The following is a 21,720-nucleotide window of genomic DNA, read 5'->3' as shown; positions in this document are numbered from 1 at the left end:
TTAAATTTTTTGTTTATTTTTATTTATTTGAGAGTGATAGAGAGAGAAAGAAGGAGAGAGAGAGAGAGAGAGAGAGAGAATGGCCATGCCAGAGCTTCCAGCCACTGCAAACAAACACCAGATGCATGCGCCCCCTAGTGCATCTGGCTATCGTGGGTCCTGGGGAATCGAGCCTTGAACCAAGGCCCATAGGCTTCACAGGCAAGTGCTTAACCACTAAGGCATCTCTCCAGCCCTATTATTATTACTAACATGATGTTTCATATGGATACCTTCTTTTCCCTCATCCCTGCCCTTATTCTGTTGGGGTTGCCGGTATTCCCCAAGGGGTTGTGGTTTATGTGTTTTGAGAGCAGTTATTTTTTTGTGTTGTGGGGGAATGCTTCTGGGCATGATGTCTCAACCTGTGGCTCTTACAATCTTTCCGCCCTCTCTTCCACAAAATTCCCTGAGCTGTGGTGGGTGAGTTTTCAGTCGGCTTCAGTGATGAACTCTTAGGAGCCTCTGGATTTCTGCTTTGGTAGGTGCTGAGTGTCCTCAGCATCTGTCTCCTGGGTCCTTGGGAATCAAACCGGGGTCTTTAGGCGTCACAGGCAAAGCCTTAACTGCTAAGTCATTTCCCTAGCTCTCCATCTTATTTATTTATTTATTTTTTGAGTCAGGGTCTCTTATTTAACCCAGAGCTCTCTGAATTAGCTAGCCTTGCTAGCCGGCAAATCCTGGGAATCCTCCTATCTTCAGTTTCCTAGCGCTGGGATTACAGGTGCGTGACACCATACCTGACTTTTACGTGGGTGCTGGGGAACCAAGCTTAGATCCTCATGTTCGCATGGCAAATGCTTTACTAGCGAGCCGTTCCCCTAGTCCCTGGGTTCATTCTAACAATTTAAAATCAGTTGAAACTGTATTTTAGGCTGGGCCTGGTGGTGCATGCCTTTAATCCCAGCACTCGGGAGGCAGAGGTAGGAGACTCACTGAGAGTTCGAGGCCACCCTGAGACTACATAGTGGATTACAGGTCAGCCTGAGCTAGAGTGAGACCTTACCTCAAAAAACCAAACCAAACCAAACCAAACCAAATGAAACCAAACCAAAACAAAACAGTATTTTAAGCTGGCATGATTACTTACTAATTTTTATTATGGAGCTAGTGTTGTGATGGAACCGATTCTGGTTTTCAATGTCCCTCATCAAGTCTGCTAGGAACTGTCCATGGTCCTCTGGGCATAGTCCAGCCAGTTCAGGACAGTGTTTGCAGTTCCGTAGCCCTTCCCAGGGACACACTGGCCTCTCGGGCAGCTAATCTATTGTCAGCCAACATGGAGTTTGTCAACAGCGAGCTTTCAAATTGAAGCTGCATTCTTTTATTTTTATTTTTTGGTTTTTTGAAGTAGGGTCTCACTTAAGCCAGGCTGACCTGGAATTTGTTATGTAGTCTCAGGGTGGCCTCAAACTCATGACGATCCTCCTACTTCTGCCTCCTGAGTTCAGGGATTAAAGGCGTGGCTTGAAGCTGTGTTCTTGTCTTCCAAGGCTCAAGGTGCCATTGGGACAGCTCTGACTCAGGAAAGGTCTGCTGGTTTGAAGCAAAAAGGCCCATCTGCAGCTTCCGTTGCATAGATCGCAGGCTTGGACAGAACAAATCTAACCCTCCTTCCACACAGCAGACTTGAGTCCCTCAAAGACGTCTGCAGGGCAAGTGCTTCAGATTTAGAATATGTCTTTCCATCGCAGCACTCAGGAGGCAGAGGTAGGAGGATCGCCTGAGTTTGAAGCCACCCTGGGACTCCATAGTGAATTCCAGGTCAGTCTGGGCTAGAGCGAGAGCCTACCTTGTAAAACCACATGCACAAAAAATATCTCTTTTTAGAACATGCAAACCTTCTGCATTCTATGTATGTGCTGAGCGGGTCCTTGTGCTGCTTTCCCCAAAGGGTGTCAGGAAGCATCACTTGTTTTTTTTTTTTTTCTTCTTCCTGATTTCTAGTACTTTTATAATTATAAAAATGAGTTAGAAGAAAAAAATATTTAAACATATATAACTGAGGGTTGGCTTAGCAGTTAAGGTGTTTGCCTGCAAAGTTAAAGAACCCTGGTTCGATTCCCCAGGACCCACGTTAGCCAGATGCACAAGGGGGCACACGCATCTGGAGTTCATTTGCAGTGGCTGGAGGCTCTGGCATGCCCATTCTCTCTCCCTCTTTCTCTGTCAAATAAATAAATAAATAAATAATACACACACACACACACACACACACACACACACACACGTATATTTTTCTGAGATTTTGGTGTGGATATGTTCACATGTGTTTGGGCATGAGTGTGTGTGAGCATGTGGAGGGTCAGGGTTGATGTTGGCTGCCCCCCACTATTGAGGCAGGTGGTCTCTGGATCCAGAGCTCACAGATTCACCTAGTCCCAGCTTGCCCTGGAGATCTGCCTGTTTCTGCCTCCCCAGCAGTGGAATTACCAGTGTGTGCTGACATGCCTGGTATTTATGTAGGTTTTGAGGATTTGAACTGATATACTTGTGAAATAAGCGCTTTGCCAACTGAGTCATCTCCCCAGCCCTTTTAAAGAAATATACAGGGCTGGAGAGATGGCTCAGTGGTTAAAGGCACTTGTTTGCAAAGCCTTGTGGCCCAAGTTCAAATTCCTAGTACTCATAGAAAACCAGATGCATGCATCTGGAATTTGCTTGTAGTAGTAAGAGGCCCTGGTGTAGTCTCTTTAATGAATAATTAAAAATTAAAAAAATATAGGACTGGAGAGATGGCTTAGTGGTTAAGGTGCTTGCCTACAAAGTCTAAGGATTCAGATTTGATTCTCCAGTTCCCACATAAGCTAGATGCACAAGGTGGCGCATGGACTGGCTTTGTGTTTTAAAAACACAAACCTTGGCATGGCCTGATTGCTTAAGGCAGATCCATGCATTTCATTGGGAAGTTTGATTGATTGCTTCATGTTACATACAAATGTTTTTATTGGATGTAATGGTGAAGGAGACGTTATTCATTTGTTGCCTTGGTGGGACCGAACTGAAATATTTGTTAATTATTAAAAAAATATTTTTGGTGCTGGGTAGTGGGGTCTGCCTGCGGTCGGCTTTCTTTTGCGGACGTGGTTTTCTGCCGGGAGGCCAGTCCCGTTTTCTCGGAGCCTGCTACTTGTTTGTGGCTTGGTGTCAGCGTGGCCTGACAGCAGTCACCAGGTCCTGGGCAGCAGTGCCCATGTCACCCTAGGCCCGGTGCTTCAGCATGTCCTTGAGGTAGCCATGCAACCAGACTCCAATCTGGTGGCTTGCTCTGAGTCGCCGGGCAGGTAATTGCGTTTGCAGTCTGAGGACATCTGTTTCCAGCAGCGCAGTGCCTCTGAATCCCAAAACGATTAACCAGAGTGCTGGGGAGTGGTTGTCCCCAAGGTCTGCCATGGGCTCTCTTATTTCATACAGAAACTCGGCCAGGAGTATGAAAAGAAAGAAAGAAAGAAAGAAAGAAAGAAAGAAAGAAAGAAGGGAGGGAGGGAGGGAGGGAGGGAGGGAGGGAGGGAGGGAGGGAGGGAAGGAAGGAAGGAAGGAAGGAAGGAAGGAAGGAAGGAAGGAAGGAAGGAAGGAAGGAAAGAAAGAAATAAATCTAACCTAACAGGCACATCTTTGTTACGTTATCCCAAATTACTTTTTAGAAATTTATTTATCTTTTTAAAATTTTTTTGATTTTTTTTTTTTTTCTTTTTCGAGGTAGGGTCTCACTCTAGCCCAGGCTGACCTGGAATTCACTATGGAGTCTCAGGGTGGCCTCGAACTCACAACGATCCTCCTACCTCTGCCTCCCAAGTGCTGGGATTAAAGGCGTGCACTACCACTCCCGGCTTGAATTTTTTTATTTTAATTTTTTTTATATAAAAACGTTGCACACATGGACCGTCTCTCCCCCACTCCAATTCTGCTGAGGGTCTTCGGTGGAGTTGTTGGTATTCCCAAATTACTTTTGTTATTTTTTACTCGACATATGTGGGCGCTTACGTTTACATAGAGGAAGTGAATTCAGGTTTGCTGGAGTGCTGGGCTTGGAAGCTGCTAAATTAGTGAAATAATAGTATAATAGTAGGGTAGAAAAAATCCTCAAAGCACACTGGACAGATAAATCAACAAGTAAAGTGTTTGCCTTGCAAACGCGAAGACCTGCTCTCGGGCCTCGGAATCCACGTGCATACGGGTTTGGCAATTTGTAATCCCAGGGCTGAGGAGGCTCCAGGGGCTTGGTGGCCAGCCAGGCTAGCCTGACTGGTGAGCTTTGGGCCAATGCGAGAGCCTGTCTCAAAGGAGGTGGGTGGTGTCCATGGGGATGATATCTGATGTTGCCCTCTGGCTTGCAGAGAGAGAGAGAGAGAGAGAGAGAGAGTGAGAGAGAGAGAGAGAGAAAGAGAGAGAAAGAGTGAGAGAGAGGGAGAAAGGAAGGAGGGAGGGAGGGAAGGAGGGAAGGAAAGGAGGAAGGAAAGAAGAAAGAAAGGAAGGAAAGGAAAGGAAGAAAGGAAGGAACACAGGAAGGAAGGAAAGAAGAAAGGAAGATAGGAAGAAAGAAAGGAAGGAAGGAAGGAAGAAAGAATGAATGAAAGGAAAAAAGGAAGACAGGAAGGAAGAAAGGAAGATAGGAAGAAAGAAAGAAAAAGAAAAATTCCTCCAAGCTGAAATACTTGAACTGTCTGTTCGTCTTTTTGGTATTAGCTGTCATTTGAAATCCATAGCAAATCCATTGGTAGGGCGATGTCTGATCTATTTCTTTATGTATCTGGAAGTACTCCTGTAAATGGTTGTTTAATGTTATCGCCATTGATGGAAATTTCCTTCTTCTGCAGTTGGGAGACTCTTTTAATGCAATCGTTAATATGTGATATCCTATACGGCATTGGAACTCTGCTTTCCTCCTTGTGTCATTGAATGTGGGCCCCCACTTTTCTCTGGGAAACGTGGTTCTCATCGATAGCTCCCAATGCTGACAGTGGTTATTTTCATTGAGCAAACAAGCAGCTATTATGGTCCTATCTGCAGAGAAATATGTGTATTATAAAACTGCAGCATTGCCGGGCGTGGTGGCACACACCTTTTTAATCCCAGCACTCGGGAGGCAGAGGTAGGAGGATCACCAGGAGTTTGAGGCCACCCTGAGAATACAGAGTGAATTCCAGGTCAGCCTGGACCAGAGTGAGACCCTATCTTAAAAAAAGAAAGAAAGAAAGAAAGAAATACAGCCTCATTGGCGAAGGGTCCTTGACTCTATTTTAAGGGCCATAATTTAATTAGCAGCAGTAGTGGGCTCTTTCTGCAGCAATGGCTGGTTTGGAAAGAGAAAGGGGAAACCGAGACCTTGAAAGGCAAAGTATTTTACAAAATAAGCCCCATAATTAGTTATTGTAGCTCCTAAAAGGGCAATCTTCTCTAACTACCTCCTTTGGGTGACTCTTCTTTCAAATGAATGCTTGAAACTGCCTCGACTTAAAAAGTATCATCATAAGAAAGAAAAAGAGAGAGCTGTTTTATTTTCTCCAAGAAGTGAAAACTAGTGTTTCAGCTAACTTTTTTTTTTCCCCGTCTCAAAGCTATGGTGGAGTTAAATTCTTTTTACAGCCCAGTTCTAATGCAAAGAGGTGATTGCATTTTACCCAATGCCTTGAAATGTTATCAACTCTCTTAGATGTAGTCTTTGGCTCAAATATTTTGCTTTACTTTAGAATGCTTTTTGTCCTATAACAGTATTTTTATTTATTTGCATGTGTGTATGTGTGTGCATGCCAGGGTCTCTTGCCACTGCAAACAAATGCCTATCTGGCTAATTTAGGTGGCTGGGGAATTGAACCTGGTTGGCAAGCTTTGTGAACAAGTGCTTTTGACTGCTGAGCCATCTCTTCAGAAAAAAGAACCAATAAAATATTGTTGCCAGCCAACTAGGCAGCAATACTATAAAAGTGCTGGTTAACTGATTTGTTGATCCTATTTGATTTGAATTCACATGTTTTGGGACTTGTTACCAACTAATTTAAAACATTAATTTAAGGGGGCTGGAGGGATGTCTTAGCAGTTAAGGCGTTTGCCTGTGAAGTCAAAGGACCCAGGTTCGATTCTCCAGGACCCACGTAAGCCAGATGCACAAGGAGGCACATGCACCTGGAGTTTGTTTGCAGGGGCTGGAAGCCCTGGGGTGCCCATTCTCTCTCTGTCTGTCTCCTCTCTCTCTGTCTCTCTTTGCTTGCAAAAAAAAAAAAAAATTAATTTAAGGGTTGGAGAGATGATTTGGTGGTTAAGGTACTTTCCTGTGTAGCCTAAGGACCAGTGTTTGACTCTCCAGGTCCCATGTAAGCCAGACACACATGGTGACACAAGTGTGTGCAAGGTCAAATGTGCACACAAAGGTGACGCACGTGTCTGGAGTTCAATTGCAGTGGCTGGAGGCCACCGGTTTGCTCTCATAAAAAATTAATTTAAGCCGGGCGTGGTGGCGCACGCCTTTAATCCCTGCACTTGGGAAGCAGAGGTAGGAGGATTGCCAAGAGTTCCAGGCCATCCTGAGACTACATAGTGAATTCCAGGTCAGCCTGGGCTAGAGTGAGACCCTATCTCAAAAAGCCAAAAAAAAAAAAAAAATTAATTTAAGAGATGACATGGTGTTCTTTCGACCACTTTAGATTATGGTAAATGGAAGTAGGCTTACTGGCAACCTTCTCTATGAATGATTACTTGTCTGAATCTATTGATTCATTTATTTTCTCTCAGTATGGTACTGATCTTTTGTCTTTTGACCACAAATATCTATTATTTCCACCTCCCCTCTTCAGGTTCTATCAATTTTAGTTTTGTCTTTATGAGACCGGAGACACACAGTCAAAGAACTAGAAAAAGGATCCAGGTTTTTTTCAGTTTATTTATTTACTTATCTATTTATGGTGTGTGTCTGTGTGTGTGTGTGTATGTACACATCAGGGCCTCTTGTTGCTGCAAACAGATAACATGTACCACTTTTTTTTTTTTTTTTCGAGGTAGGGTCTCACTCTAGCCCAGGCTGACCTGGAATTCACTATGGAGTCTAGGGTGGCCTTGAACTCACGGCGATCCTCCTACCTCTGCCTCCCGAGTGCTGGGATTAAAGGCGTGTGCCACCACGCCTGGCTAACATGCACCACTTTTTGCATCTGGTTTATGTGGCTGCCTTGGGAATTGAACACTGAGCCAGCAGTATTTGCAAGCGAATGCCTTTAACCACTGAGCAACCTTCCCAGGCCCTGTGAATGACAATGTCATGAGACCATTAGTCTTTTTTTTTTTTTGGTTTTTCAAGGTAGGATCTCACTCTAGCCTAGGCTGACCTGGAACTCACTATGTAGTCTCAGGGTGGCCTCGAACTCACGGCGAACCACCTACCTCTGCCTCCCAAGGGCCCATTAGTCTTTTGAAGTAGGACTAAAGAAGCATATCTATTCAAATAATAATAATGCTTTTTTTTGAGCCAGAGTCTGTCATACCTCCCCCCTTGTGAGTGCTGGGAGGACGGGTGTGTGTGCCACTCTTTACGGACTGCTGAGGCCCAAGGGCAGGGCTTCAGACATGCTAGGCAAGCACTCTACCAACTGAGCGATATCCTAGCCCTCAAATATTTTATTTGTTTTTTTTTTTTTTTCAAGGTAAGGTTTCACTGTAGCCCAGGCTGACATGGACCTTACTGTATAATCCCAAGGCTGACCTTGAACTCGCAGCAATCCTCCTACTTCTGCCTCCCAAGAGCTGGGATTAAAGGTGTGAGCCACACCACTCCAAGCCCTCAAGTAATTAAAAAAAAAAAATAGATTATTTGGGCTGGAGAGCTGGCTTAGCGGTTAAAGCACATGCCTGTGAGGTCTAAGGACCAGGGTTTGATTCTCCTGGTCCCACGTTAGCCAGATGCACAAGGGGGCACATGTGTCTGGAGTCCGTTTACAGTGGCTGGAGGCCCTGGTGTGCCCATTCTCTCTCTCTCTCTCCCTCTCTCTGTCTCTAATAAATAAAGAAAATCTTTATATATATAATTTATTTATTTATTTGAGAGAGAAAGAGGCAGAGAGAGAGGGTGGGAGAGAATGGGTGTGCCAGGGCCTCCAGCCACTGCAAATGAACTCCAGGTCCGTGCGCCCGCTTGTGCATCTGGTTTACATGGGTCCTGGAGAATCGAACTGAAATCCTTTGGCTTTGCAGGCCAATGCCTTAACTGCTAAGCCCTCTCTCCAACCCTCAAGTAATTTTTTTTTTTAACAATAATTTTTTGGTTTATTTTTATTTATTTATTTGAAAGTGACAGACAGAGAAAGAAAGGGAGAGAGAGAGAGAGAGAGAGAGAGAGAGATATTGGGCGCGCCAGGGCCTCCAGCCACTGCAAACGAACTCCAGACGTGTGCGCCCCCTTGTGCATCTGGCTAACGTGGGACCTTGGGAACCAAGCCTCGAACCAGGGTCCTTAGGCTTCACAGGCAAGCGCTTAACCGCTAAGCCATCTCTCCAGCCCCCTCAAGTAATTTTTAATACTGTGTTGCCTTCATAATTCAGGATGATGGCAGAACTTAGAGTTAAATTGTAGTGAGCACTTAGCCCTAAATTCTTGGAGTGGTTGGTAGGCAAGGTAGAAAAATTGCCAGTCAATGCAGGTGTCCCTTGCTGGCCGCGAATGTGACTTCTGTAATTCTTTAATTCTGTAATTGCTTCAGGACTTGCTGGGTGCTGAAGAGGCCAAAGGAGCTCTAGAAAGAGAAGTTAAACTCCTCGGAGAAAGGCTGCTTGCTGGCCAGCGGGCCTGGAATGCCTTGAAGCAGGAGCTCAGCTTCCTGAAGAAGAGCTCCAAGGAGCTGGAGACGAGTTTGAAGATGAGCAGGGAGGCGGCCGCGACCTTGCAAACCCAGAACTCCTCCTTCAGGGAGAAAATCGCAGCCTTCCTTTGGGGCGGGGTGGGTGCGGCTGGGTCCACCGAGGATGCCATACTGGAGAGGATCGGAGAGCTGAGCAGCCAGGAGACCAGGGCGCAAAGAGTGAGTGAGGGCGCCGTCCCCCGCTCCCCGATGCCCCCTAAGTACTGGAAAGAATGATAAAAACGTGATTGTGATATTTCCAGCTGTCTCCAGGAGGGTCTGAGAGGCATCCTGTAAAACCCTGTGAGCCTCAGCAGGATCCTGGGATTATGGTTTCTAAGATATCCAGCATTTTATTTATTTATTTAGTTTTTTTTTTTTTTTTTGAGGTAGGGTCTCACGTTAGCCCAGTTTGATCTGGAACTCATTTCTGTAGTTCCAGGCTGTCTTTGAACTCACAGTGATCCTCCTACCTCTGCCTCCCAAGTGCTGGGATTAAAGGCATGTGCCACCATGCCCAGCTTTATTTATTCATTAAAAAATGTTTTATTTATTTATTTATTTGTTTGACAGAGAAAGAGGGAGAGGGAGAGAGAGAGAGAGAGAATGGGCGTGCCAGGGCCTTCAGCCACTGCAAATGAAATCCAGATGCATGCACCCCCTTGTGCATTTGGCTAACGTGGGTCCTGGGGAATCAAACCTGGGTCCTTTGGCTTTGCAGGCAAATGCCTTAACTGCTAAACCATCCCTCCAGCCCATATTTATTCATTTTTAATTTAATATTTATTTGCAAGCAGAGAGAGAGAGAGTGACAAAGACAGTGTGAACGAGAATTGGAGTGCCTAGTCCTGGTGCTACTGCAAACAAACTCCACACACATATGCCACTCTGCATCTGGCTTTACGTGAGTACTAGAGAATCAAACTCAGCCGTCAGGCTTTGCAAGCAAGTGCCTTTAACTGCTGAGCCATCTCTCCAGCCCACTTTTTTTTGGGGGGGGGGGGAAATTTCAAGACAGGGTTTGTTCTAGTTCACTTTTCTATTATGCAGTGCTGAGGATAGAAGCCAGGTTCTTACAAGGACTCAATCATTGAACTACGTCCCCAGCCTGTGAGACCTTTTTCATTTATTAGACTAGTGCATGGTTTATTATCAACTCAAATCTTCCAAACCTGTTGGGCTCTGTGTGTGTGCGTGTGTGTGTGCGCATGTGTGTGCGCGCGTGTGTGTGTGTATGTTTCCGTGGGTGTAGTTTAGGCACACTTCCCCACACCTGTCTCCCCTGCTTTTGGATTCAGAATGAGAGCTGACTTAGTATGCAGCAGAAATGATGCAGGAAGCAACCTTAGCCAAGCCATCCACAGGGGCTGGACTGCACCCCTTGCCAGTCACGCTCGCCCATGTGAGCCACTCCAGGTGGGTTGAATAAGTACTATAAATAGCCCGAGGCTCTAGGGGTCAGGGTTACCTGCCCCACATGGTCAGGTCATGCCAAACCTTGTCAGGAAATGAATTACTAAAAAAAGAAATGGGATTCGGGGATTATAGATAAGGGTTTCTCGGCAGGGAACAGCATCGGCCTCATGGGGTTATTGTTCATACCGGCATTAAGTGAGAAGAATTGTCATCTAGTCCTTCACGCACTGTCGGGCAAATCCGAACACCAGCTATGAACTGCTGCCACCCGTGCCGCCGTGGCCTCACCCTCCTCCTGTCTTCTTTCCTTGACATCCTGCACTGGTGCCCAGGAGAGTCATTGAGGGGACTGTTGAATAGTCATAGGAAACGGGTTTAATTCGCGTATGGGGCAGGTGGCTGCTGAATTTTGTCACTACATATACTGTCATCACCTCTCATTTTCTATCAAGGTGGACTTGGCAGCGTCGACTTTCAGCCAGGCTGTTTCAGTGGTCATCCAGTACAAATGACTGGAGTCCTAATTAGTGACGTTTGAAAGGAAATGGTGGGGCTGGAGAGATGGCTTAATGGTTAAGCACTTGCTTGTGAAGCCTAAGGACCCCGGTTCGAGGCTCAGTTCCCCAGGACCCACATTAGCCAGATGCACAAGGGGGCGCACGCGTCTGGAGTTCGTTTGCAGTGGCTGGAAGCCCTGGTGCGCCGATTCTCTTTCTTCTCTCCCTGTCTGCCTCTTTCTCTCTCTGTCACTATCAAATAAATAAATAAAAATAAACAAACAAAATTAAAAAAAAAAAAAGAAAGGAAATGGTGACCAGCTTTATGTCACTGTTTGAGGCTCGATTCCCCAGTACCCACGTAAGCAAGATGCACAAGGTGGCACGTGCATATGGAGTTCATTTGCAGAGGCTGGAGGCCCTGGCATGCCCATTCTCTCTCTCTCTCTCTCTCTCTCTCTCTGTCTGTTGCTCTCAGATAAATAAATAAAAATAAACAAAAATTAAAAATATATAGAACACTTCACAAATTTGCATGTCATCACTGTGCAGGGGCCATGCTAATCTTCTCTGTATTGTTCCAGTTCTAGTTTATGTGCTGCTGAAGTGAGCACCATGCCTGGCTTTAAAAAGCCTTTTTAATAAATCTATTTGCAAGGAGAGAGGGGAAGAAAGAAAGAGAGACTATGAGTGGGCACGCCAGAGCCTCTAGCTGCTGCAGATGAAGCGCAGTTGCATGGGCCACTGTTGCAGTCAGGTTCGCATTGCTGGTAGAAATCACCCAGCCAAGAGCAGCTTGTGGGAAAAGAGGTTTATTTTGGCTTTCAGACTTGAGGGGGAAGCTCCATGATGGCAGGGGAAAGCGACGGTAAGAGCAGAGGGTGGACATCACCACCTGGCCAACGTCAGGTAGACAACAGGAATAGGAGAGTGTGTCAAACACTGGCATGGGGAAACTGGCTATAACACCCAGAATCCCACCCTCAATAATACACTGCCCCCAGGAGGTGTTAATTCCCAAATATCCATCAGCTGGGGATCTAGCATTTAGAACACCTAAGTTTATGGGGGACACCTGAATCTAACCACCACAGCCACTTTGTGCATCTGGCTTCATGTGGGTACTGGGGAATTGAACCCAGGTTGTTAGGCTTTGCAAGCAAGCACCTTAAACACTGAGCCATCTCTCCAGCCCCATGCCCAGCTTTTTATGTGGATGCTGAACTCAGGGCCTCAGGTTTGTGCGGCAAGCACTTTACCCTCTGACCCATCTCCGCCGCCCCCTACTTTTTAATGGTGTTAATTTACAGTTGAAGGTTATATACTTTGGCCCTTTTTCTTCACCCCTGGCAGCCACTGTTCTATTCTCTGTCTCTATATTTTTGGCTTTCCCCCTTCTTTTACAGATTCTATATACAAATGAGATCACACACTATTTTTCTTTCTGTGTCTGGTTTATTTCACTTAACATAATTTCCTCTAGGTCCACCTGTGTAGTAAAAAGGTGGGAAATGGGCTAGAGAGATTGCTCAGCGGCTAAAGGGACTTGTTTGCAAAGCCTGACGGCCTTATTCGATTCCCTAGTTCCCACATAAACCAGATGCTCAAAGTGATACATGCATCTGGAGTTCCCGTCCAATGGAAAGAGACCTTGGTGTGCCTGTAACTTGTTTTTACTCTCTCTCTCCTTCTCCTCTCTCATTGCAAATACATAAAATATTTTTTAAAATTTATTTTATTTTATTTTATTTTATTTTATTTTATTTTATTTTATTTTATTTTATTTTATTTATTTGAGAGAGGGGGGAGGAGAGAAAGAGGTAGATCGAGAGAATGGGCATGCCAGGGCCTTCAGCCACTGCAAACAAACTTCAGACACTGGCTTATGTGGGCTCTGGGAAATCAAACCTGGGTCCTTTTACTTTGCAGGCAAACGACTTAACCAATAAGCCATCCCTCCAGCCCCATAAAATATTTTTTTTAAGGTGGGAAATGGGAAATATAGGAGATGATGAAGATGAATATGTAATTTGTTCCAAGATAGTAGCCACTTAAAATATTTTTATTTATTTGGGGGGGGTGTATGAGTGAGCATGGGCTCATCAGGACACCTTGCTGTTGTGAATGAACTCCATATGCGTGAACCACTTTGTGTGTGTGGCTTTACATGTGTACTGGGGAATCCAACCCAGGCTAGTGGGCTTTGCATAGGAATGCCTTTACTTGCTGAGCCATCTACCAGCCCAGTAACCATTCTTTTATATATGAATCTTTGAAACGTAGGTACTGGTAAAAATTTAATTTCTCTTAAAAGCATTTCTAAAATTCATGCATACCAGGGAAGCAATCCTTGTGGTTCCTTTGGCTAAATGTAGAGTTCTCTGCATGGATATATGATGTGCTGAGGGCTCCTTACTGTCCTCTGCCCCGTAATGTGTATAGCTGGTGAGTTTCTTGTGACTTAGTTTACACGTCCTCAACTGAGGAAAGAAATTACTTACAGCTGGGTGTGGTGGCCGCACGCCTTTAATCCCAGCACTCGGGAGGCAGAGGTAGGTAGGTGGATCTCAGTGAGATGGAGGCTGCCCTGAGGCTACATAGTGAATTCCAGGTCGGCCTTGGCTAGTGTGAGACCCTACCTTGAAAAACCAAAAAAGAAAAAGAAAAGAAAAGAAAAATTACTTACAAGACTGAGAAAAACTTCACTAATTTTTGTTATCTTGAATGGTATTAGAAGTATTTCAATAGCTTTTTTTGCTATTTATTTTATTGCGTCCTTTTCTATACTCCCAAACTTCCCTCAAACTATTTTAATTCTACTATGTGAAAGATGGTATAAGTTGTCAGCATGATGTATATATTTATTTTCTAAAGCAAAATGGTGTAAATTGGTTAGGCTGAATATGCTCTTCCCCAGTCCCCAAAAACATTAGAATGATTCAAAATCTTTTTAGTGCCGTTCTCTGCCTTTTCTACCCTGTAATTTCTTTCAATAACTGCTCTCCCTATTTCAAAGCCTGAAATCAAGCATGTAGTTGGTGTTTTGTATAATTCATCTTCAAGTAAGATTAGGAGAAAATGGATTTCGTATATTGTCTAAGAAATGTTTCTGAAAAAAAAAAACAAAACAACAGAGGGAGAGAGAGAGAGAGAGCTTTACCAATTGATGAGTCTGTTGAGGGGCTGAATCTTCCTGCCAGCTGCCATGGCTACCCACAGCCAGCTGTTGAGTCATGCTGATGTGAAGGTCTGGCAGTCCGGGCCTGGCACAGTCCTTTTGTCCCCTCTGCTCCTGACTGCAGAACCTTTTGTTTACCCTCCTGCTAGCCATGGCGCCTCTTCCCAGATTCACAGTTGTTCCTGGAGTTGAGGCCCTGGCCCCACTTCTTTAGTAAGTCACTTCTCCTCGTTCCTTGCATGCCTGCTTCTGGCAAGATCTAATTTTCTTTACAAAACGCTTTATTATATCTTAGAGCAGGGCTTCTTATCTTAGCCTCAGGATTGTTGGCATTTAGACTGGATCCTCCTCTCTGCTCCTTCTGCTCCTCCGCGTTCTTTTCTTTTGGAGACAGGCTCTGGCTGTGTAACCCACACTGATTTTGAACTCACCATATTCCTCCTTTAGCCTCCTGAGGGCTGGGGTGACAGGCATGTACTACCATGCCCAGTTTTGAACTGGATAATCATTTAATTTTTTTATTTGTTGATTTTTTTTTTTTTTTTTTTTTTTGGTTTTTCAAGCTAGGGTCTCATTCTGGTCCACGCTGACCTGGAATTCACTATGTAGTCTCAGGGTGGCCTCGAACTCAGTGATCCTCCTACCTCTGCCTCCCCAGTGCTGGGATTAAGGTGTGGGCCACCATGCCCAGCTATTTGTTGATAATTTTATACATTAACCATAATTCATTTTGATCACATCCCCTTCCATTACCTTCTCTCTCTCTCTCACTCTCTTTTTTTTTTTTTGTTTTTTTGAGGTAGGGTCTCACTCTAGCCCAGGTTGACCTGGAATTCACTGTGTAGTCTCAGGGTGGGCTCGAACCCACAGTGATCCTCCTACCTCTGCCTCCCCAGTGCTGGGATTGAAAGACGTGCACCACCACGCCCAGCTCCCATTCCTTTCTCTTGAGCCTCCTCCCCCACTCGCTTCTGCTTGGGCCCTTTCCCAGCTAGTTGCTCTCCTATTTTGATCTCTCTCTCTCTTTTTCTTGTGAGTAGATAACATTTTTTTCTTTCTTTGGCTTTACAAGGCAGGGTCTCGCTCTAGCCCAGGCTGACCTGGAATTCACTATGTAGTCTCAGGCTGGCCTCAGACTCACAGGATCCTTCTACCTCTGCCTCCCGAGTGCTGGGATTAAAGGTGTGCACCACCACACTCGGCTATTTGGATCATCTCTCATGAGGCAGGGCTACCTTGTGCATTGTAAGATGTTTAATCATTTTCTTAGCCTTTTTACACTTAATCCCAGGAACCGCTCCTCCCTGCCCCGCCTCAAATTTGTGACAACCACTGGTGTCTCTAGACATTACCTTTTTCCCCCAGAAGGGTCTGCTCTCCCGCTACTTGAAAACCACTGCTTTGGAGAAAGGTCCTAGTGTTGGCTTCCCAGGAACCCTAAAGGGCATTGTAATATTTTTATTTATTAGAGAGAGAGAAAGAGAGAGAGAGAGAGAGTGAGAGAGAGACAGAGACAGAGACAGAGACAGAAAATAGGTGTGCCAGGGCATCTAGCCTCTGCGAATGAACTCCAGACACATGCACTGCGTTGTACATCCAGCTTTATGTGGGTACTGGGGAATTGAACCTGGGTCCTTTGACTTTGTAGTCAAGCACCTTAACTGCTGAGCACTCTCTCCAGTCCCTAAAGGACATTTTAGATATTATTTAGCAGTGTTAATGAAATGATTACTTGGTAAACAGTGGCAGAAAATTGCAACATTTTCAGATTTTAGTTTAGAAGTCAACTCAAACTTTAGAAGTTTGAGGCAACAATTTCCCTGAGTTTGAGGTGTTTCTTAACTGACTAATCTGGATGCGAACTGCTTATGTGTACAGACTGGAGTCAATATTTCCCCATTTCCTGAACCCATTTGGGGACCCACACCAGCTCACACACATCTGCTGGACAGTCTCTTTACCCTGGTTCACACTTTTTTTTTGGTGAGAATTTAAATATATGAACATACTATAATTTCACAATCCCCTCCCATTACCCTCTTTTGTCTCCCAGCCCCCATTCCACTGAACTCTTCTTGTAAGTAGGATCTTGTGTTTTGTCATGCAGGTCTATGGAGGAGGCAGCATCCTCTGTGAGGTCATGAATGCTCCACTGACTTTATGTCCAGAGGGTGCCGTCCCAAAGTACTCCTCCCCTCCTTGCCCCTTTCATCCTCCCAGTTCCTCAGCCCCTCATCCTTCTCCTGCTATCCCTAATCCTGCCACTCACTAAAGCAGACATCTCACCAGAAACCCCACTGGACTTCCACAACCACATAACTCTCACAAAATACTTTCCAAAGTCACCTCTGGGTGCAAAGGCATCTGTCTAGCTTCCCCAGCCTCCTAACTCCCTAACTCCAAAGTCAAGGTGTTGTTAGGGTTGGTGGTGGCTTCTCCTCCTCCTCCTTCTTTCTTTGGGTTTCATTCTAGCCCAGACTGACCCCCTGGAATTCACTCTGTAGTTTCAGGGTGGCCTTGAACTCATGGTGTTCCTCCTACCTCTGCCCCCCAGGTGCTGGGATTTAAGGTGTGCACCACCATGCCTGGCTTTTAAAAAATTTTTTTTTTGTTATTTTTATTTATTTATTTGAGATTGACATACAGAGAGAGAAAGAGAGAATGGGTGCGCCAGGGCTTCCAGCCACTGCAAACGAACTCCAGATGCATGCATCCCCTTGTGCATCTGACTAACGTGGGTCCTGGGGAATCAAGCCTCGAACCGGGATCCTTTGGCTTCACAGGCAAGCGTTTAACCACTAAGCCATTTCTCCAGCCCCATGCCCGGCTTTTAGGGTTTGGCTTCTTTTGAGGGTGTGAAGATCTGTTCCGAACTCACCTGGCTTCTGATGGCCTCAGGAACTCTTTGGGGGTGGGGTGGGGGAGGTTTGCTATCCTCCTGGGGTCTTCACACTGTCTTCCTTTTATGCATATCTGTCTTTGAGTCCAAATTTCCCCTCTTTATGAAGACAGTGAATAAAATGACCAGATCCCATCCTAATGATCACATTGCAATTTGATTATTTCTGCAAAAGCTTGTGTCAAAGTAAGCCTCATTGTGAGGGACCTGGGGTGTTTGAACACACACACACACACACACACACACACACACACACACACACACACACTTTTTGCTAATGCCCAACTCAACAATGGCTAATAAATGTTGACGTGAACAAAGGAGGGGCAGGGTTACTTTGTCAACATGGTTGGCTGCACATATGGACAGGAAGAAAGGGAATTTGGTTGACATTATGGTCCCCCTGCCTGGTAACTTATTTTATATGCTTCCTAAGTGAAAACCGTGCCTTGAACAATAGGACAAGGTTGTTTACGTCCAAAAGACACTATTCCTCATGTGGCCCCGAAGCTTTTCTCAGTGCAGCGTACCTCTGCTGCTGTCTGGTTTAATCACAGAGCAAAGTGCCTCTCTGAGAAACCAGCCAATCCTTGTCCTTGGGAGGTGAATTATCTCTGTTTGGGGCCTTGAGACTTTATTTCCAAATGCTAGGTGGCTTGTTACTGAAGGGTAGTTCACTGCAGTGCCTTTGTGTGTGCATGTGTGCCTATGTGTGTGTGTGTGTGGGGTGTGCACGGGCGAGTGCATGCGTGTGGAGGTCAGGGAACAACCTCAGGCTCAAGCTACCTGCTTTTAGTCTCTCATCGGCCCAAATTTGCCTACCTAGCTTAGATTGTCTGTCCAGTGAGCCCCAGGGATCTGCCCATCTCCATTTCCCCAGTGCTGGTATTAAAGGTACGCTATACCATGTTTAGATTCGTGTGTGTGTGTGTGTGTGTGTGTGTGTGTGTGTATTTTTTTTCCCACAGGCTGACCTGGAATTCACTATGGAGTCTCAGGGTGGCCTCACACTCACGGCGATTCTCCTACCTCTGCCTCCCTAATGCTGGGATTAAAGGCGCGCGCCACCGTGCCTGGCCCATGTTTAGGTTTGTTTAATCATGACTTCTGGGGCTTGAATTTATGAATGTGCTTTACTAACGAAGCTATTTCCCTAGCCCTACAGTGACTTTTTCATTTACAGAAATTGAGTTGTTAGGAGCTGGAGAGATGGCTCAGTGGTTACAGTGCTTGCCTGCGAAGCCTAAGGACCTGGGTTCGATTCCCCAGTACCCACATATAGCCCTATGCATAAAGTGGCACATGTATCTGGAGTTTGTTTGCAGTGGTTAGATACCGTGATACACCCATTCTCTCTCTCTCAAATAAATAAAAGTAAATATTAAAAATTAAGTTGTTTATTCTTTTTCAAAAATTATGTCCACTTTTTTTTTACCTTATTTATTTGCAAGTGGAGAGAGATAGAAGAGAGATAGAGAGAATGGGCATGCTAGGGTCTCCAGCCACAGCAAACAAACTCCAGATACATGTTCCACCTTGTGCATCTGGCTTTATGTGGGTACTGGGGAATTCAACCTAGGCCATTAGGCTTTGCAAACAAGAGCCTTTAACCACTTAGCCATCTCCCCAACCCTTTAAAAACTTTTTTATTAACAATTTCCATAAATACAGCATGATCAAAGTCACTTCCTACAACCCCCTTTCTCTTCTTGTTTTATGCATGGTTGTATAGACAACTAGAAATAAAAAAACAAAGGTTATTTTCTGTTTTTTTAAAAATATTTATTTATTTATTTGTAAGCAGAGATAGGAGAAAGAGAGAGAGAATGAATATGGGTTCCAGGGCCTCCAGTCACTACAAATGAACGCTAGATACATGCACCATCATTATGTGTATCTAGTTTTGTTTTTTTTTTTTGTATCTAGTTTTATGTGGGTACTGGAGAATTAAACCTAGGTCATTAGGTTTTGCAGGCAAGCACCTTAACTGCTGAGCCATCTCTTAAGCCCATTTTTGTTTTTAATTTGAACTGTCCTGTATCTGTCAACAAGAATTCTGAGGAAGGAAATAAACACCAGGGAAATTTCTGGAGTCACTATATTAAAGAGGTTTTGAGCTTTTGAATGCTAAAATGGTAATATTACTACATAACTATTTTATGTAGAATCAGTACCACTGTCTAGGGTACTGAGTTTAGGGCCTAAATAATCAGTATTCAATAGAAGGATGAACTTGAATAGCTATTATACAACATAATGCTGCCAGGTTAAATCCCACTGTGTGATCTTTAGTCAATTATGTGGAAGACTTTCTCTGGGTAAATGATTCTTTGATGGAGCTTGAAAGTATTTTTAAAAAAAATCATTTAAGTTGTGACTTGCTCAATGCAGAACTATGCATTGTTACATACATGTAGAAAATATATCTTAGGGTAGTCCTAAATATTACACTACATTTGTCTAATCACTTTAAGGCAAACAAACCCTAGATTGATAAAATTTCTGTTTTTAAGGTATTTATTTGTGGCTGGGGGAAATGGGTACTCCAGGGCCTCTAGCCACTGCATGAGCTCCAGATGCATGCGCTGCATTGTGCATCTGGCTTTACATGGGTCCTGGAGAATTGAACCTGGGTCCTTTGGCTTTGCAGGCAAATGCCTTAAGCCATCTCTCCTTCTATTTCCTTTTGTGTGAGATGGAATATGGCTGTTGTACTTTGTGATGTATTACAACTCCAAGGCTCTTTCTCATGCATGTATTCTCATATTTGGGATTCAGTGCAGTCCTGTGAGCTAAGCCCAGCAGACAGTAGTACCCCTTTCACAGATGAAGAAACTGAGCCTCAGGTCACATCCTGAGTATCTGACGGAGAACTTAGTAGTGATAGTATTCCCAGCACCAGGCACAGCCTCCCATGTCCCCATCTCAGGATCTACTCAATGAAAGGATGATCAGATGAACTCAAAAGCAGGCCTTCCTTTTGATTTTAAAATTTCAAGTCATAATGTTTAAAGTACAAATTAGGGCTGGAGGGATGACTTAGTGGTTAAGGCATTTGCCTACAAAGCCAAAGGACCCAGGTTCAATTCCCTAGGACCCACGTTAGCCAGATGCGCAAGGTGGCGCATGCATCCGGAGTTCATCTGCAGTGGCTAGAGGCCCTGGCATGTCCATTCTCTGTCTCTCTCTCTGTCAAATAAATAAAAAATTAAAAATAAGGATAAAGGGCTGGAGAGATGGCTTAGCCGTTAAGCGCTTGCCTGTGAAGCTTAAGGACCCCGGTTCGAGGCTTGGTTCCCCAGGTCCCACGTTAGCCAGATGCACAAGGGGGCGCACGCGTCTGGAGTTCGTTTGCAGAGGCTGGAAGCCCTGGTGTGCCCATTCTCTCTCTCTCCCTCTATCTGTCTTTCTCTCTATGTCTGTCGCTCTCAAATAAATAAATAAATAATGAACAAAAAAAAATTAAAAAAAATAAGGATAAAAATTTAAAATACAAATTAAGTCAATCCATAGTAGCATTGAGCAATTGGCCTTGCATCCATAAATGATGTCAGCAGAGGAAGTCATATTTAAATAGAGGTGCTCATTGCTGTTCCATTTAAATATAGACCAATCAGGTCTGGAGAGCTGACTTAGTGGTTAAGACACTTGTCTGCAAAACCTAAGAAGTCAGGTTAGATTCCCTAGTACCTATGTAAACCAGATTACATGAGGTGGCACATGCATCTAGAGTTCATTTGCAGTGGCTGGAGGTCTTGGCATGCCCATTCTTTGTTTCTTTCACAAATAAATAAATAACATATTTTCACAAACAGACCAATTGAGCCAGGCGTGGTGGCACACGCCTTTAATCCCAGCACTCGGGAGGCAGAGGTAGGAGGATCACTGTGAGTTTGAGGCCACCCTGAGACTTCATAGTGAATTCCAGCTCAGCCTGGGCTAGAGCAAGACCCTACCTCAAAAAAAAAAAAAAAACCAATAATAATAAACAAAATCAATCAAACAAGGAAGTGCTAATTAAATCTATCAGATATAGCAAAGAAAAAAATTTACTACTTTAGGAATCAGGGAAGACATAGAAAACAGGCAAACACTGGTAGAGCACATTCAGGCTCTTGCTATCTCTTGGAGAATTAATCTGTCATATTTTACTCTAAGGCACTTTTTGTCTGAATCCTTTTTCAACTAAGCTCCGAAGTTAATAGTCACTTTGGAGGTATTTATTTACCTCTAAATATTTACTGATTAGCTTGTTGAAATACAGATCTGTTTCAGACAAAGGAAAATATAGTTTCTGATGACCTATTTTAATTGAATTTTTACAAAAAATCTGGAAGTGGGTGTCTTAAATGGTTTTGCTACTTGGGCTGTGTGCTAGATTTTAACACTTTGTTTGCATCTAAAGCAAACAGGCTCACTCCTGTCTTCTTTCTTTCCAGATGGCCTCCCAGCTTGAAGCCCACATATCAGAGCTTGTTGAACAGTTGGGAAAGGAGTCTGAGTTTCACCAGAAAGCTCTTCAGCGGGCCCACGAGGCAGAAAACAAATTGGAGACTCTTCAGGGTCAGCTGAATCACCTGGAAGGAGAGCTGGTTTCTGGGGATGTTTTGCGAGACAACTTGAATTCTGAGAAACAAAAAGTAATAAACTTGGGGGTGTGCCCATGGGTCCATGCATCTGTCACAGGCTCAAATTTTGCTCGAGAATCTTCTGAATTTTGTATTTCTTAGGCTGATCATGTTGATGGTCATGAGTGAATTCCAAGGAACAGTGAGTCTCTTCTTATTGTCTAGTGCTTCCATTATTCAAATTAATTCAGCTAGACTCAATAACTCTTTACTGAATGCCCATGAAACTCAAAATTTG

The 21,720-nt window shown here is 44.4% G+C and overlaps 1 protein-coding gene and 1 non-coding gene across 2 annotated transcripts in view; one reads left to right on the top strand and one right to left on the bottom strand.

The window, feature by feature from the left end:
- Ccdc170 (coiled-coil domain containing 170) overlaps positions 1 to 21,720 on the top strand; it is a 74,852-nt gene that overhangs the window by 29,456 nt on the left and 23,676 nt on the right. The window contains exons 6-7 of the mRNA XM_045158470.1: positions 8,727 to 9,044; positions 21,294 to 21,494. Of these exons, the coding sequence (XP_045014405.1) occupies positions 8,727 to 9,044; positions 21,294 to 21,494 (519 nt within the window). The remainder of the gene's footprint in view (positions 1 to 8,726; positions 9,045 to 21,293; positions 21,495 to 21,720) is intronic.
- LOC123463735 lies at positions 11,285 to 11,391 on the bottom strand. The gene has a single exon (XR_006639123.1). It is a non-coding gene; the product is annotated as a U6 spliceosomal RNA (small nuclear RNA).

This window comes from Jaculus jaculus, chromosome 9 (assembly GCF_020740685.1).
Source record: "Jaculus jaculus isolate mJacJac1 chromosome 9, mJacJac1.mat.Y.cur, whole genome shotgun sequence".
NCBI lineage: Eukaryota > Metazoa > Chordata > Mammalia > Rodentia > Dipodidae > Jaculus > Jaculus jaculus.
Note: the sequence above shows the minus strand (reverse complement) of the source record. Positions and strands in the feature narration are given on the sequence as shown.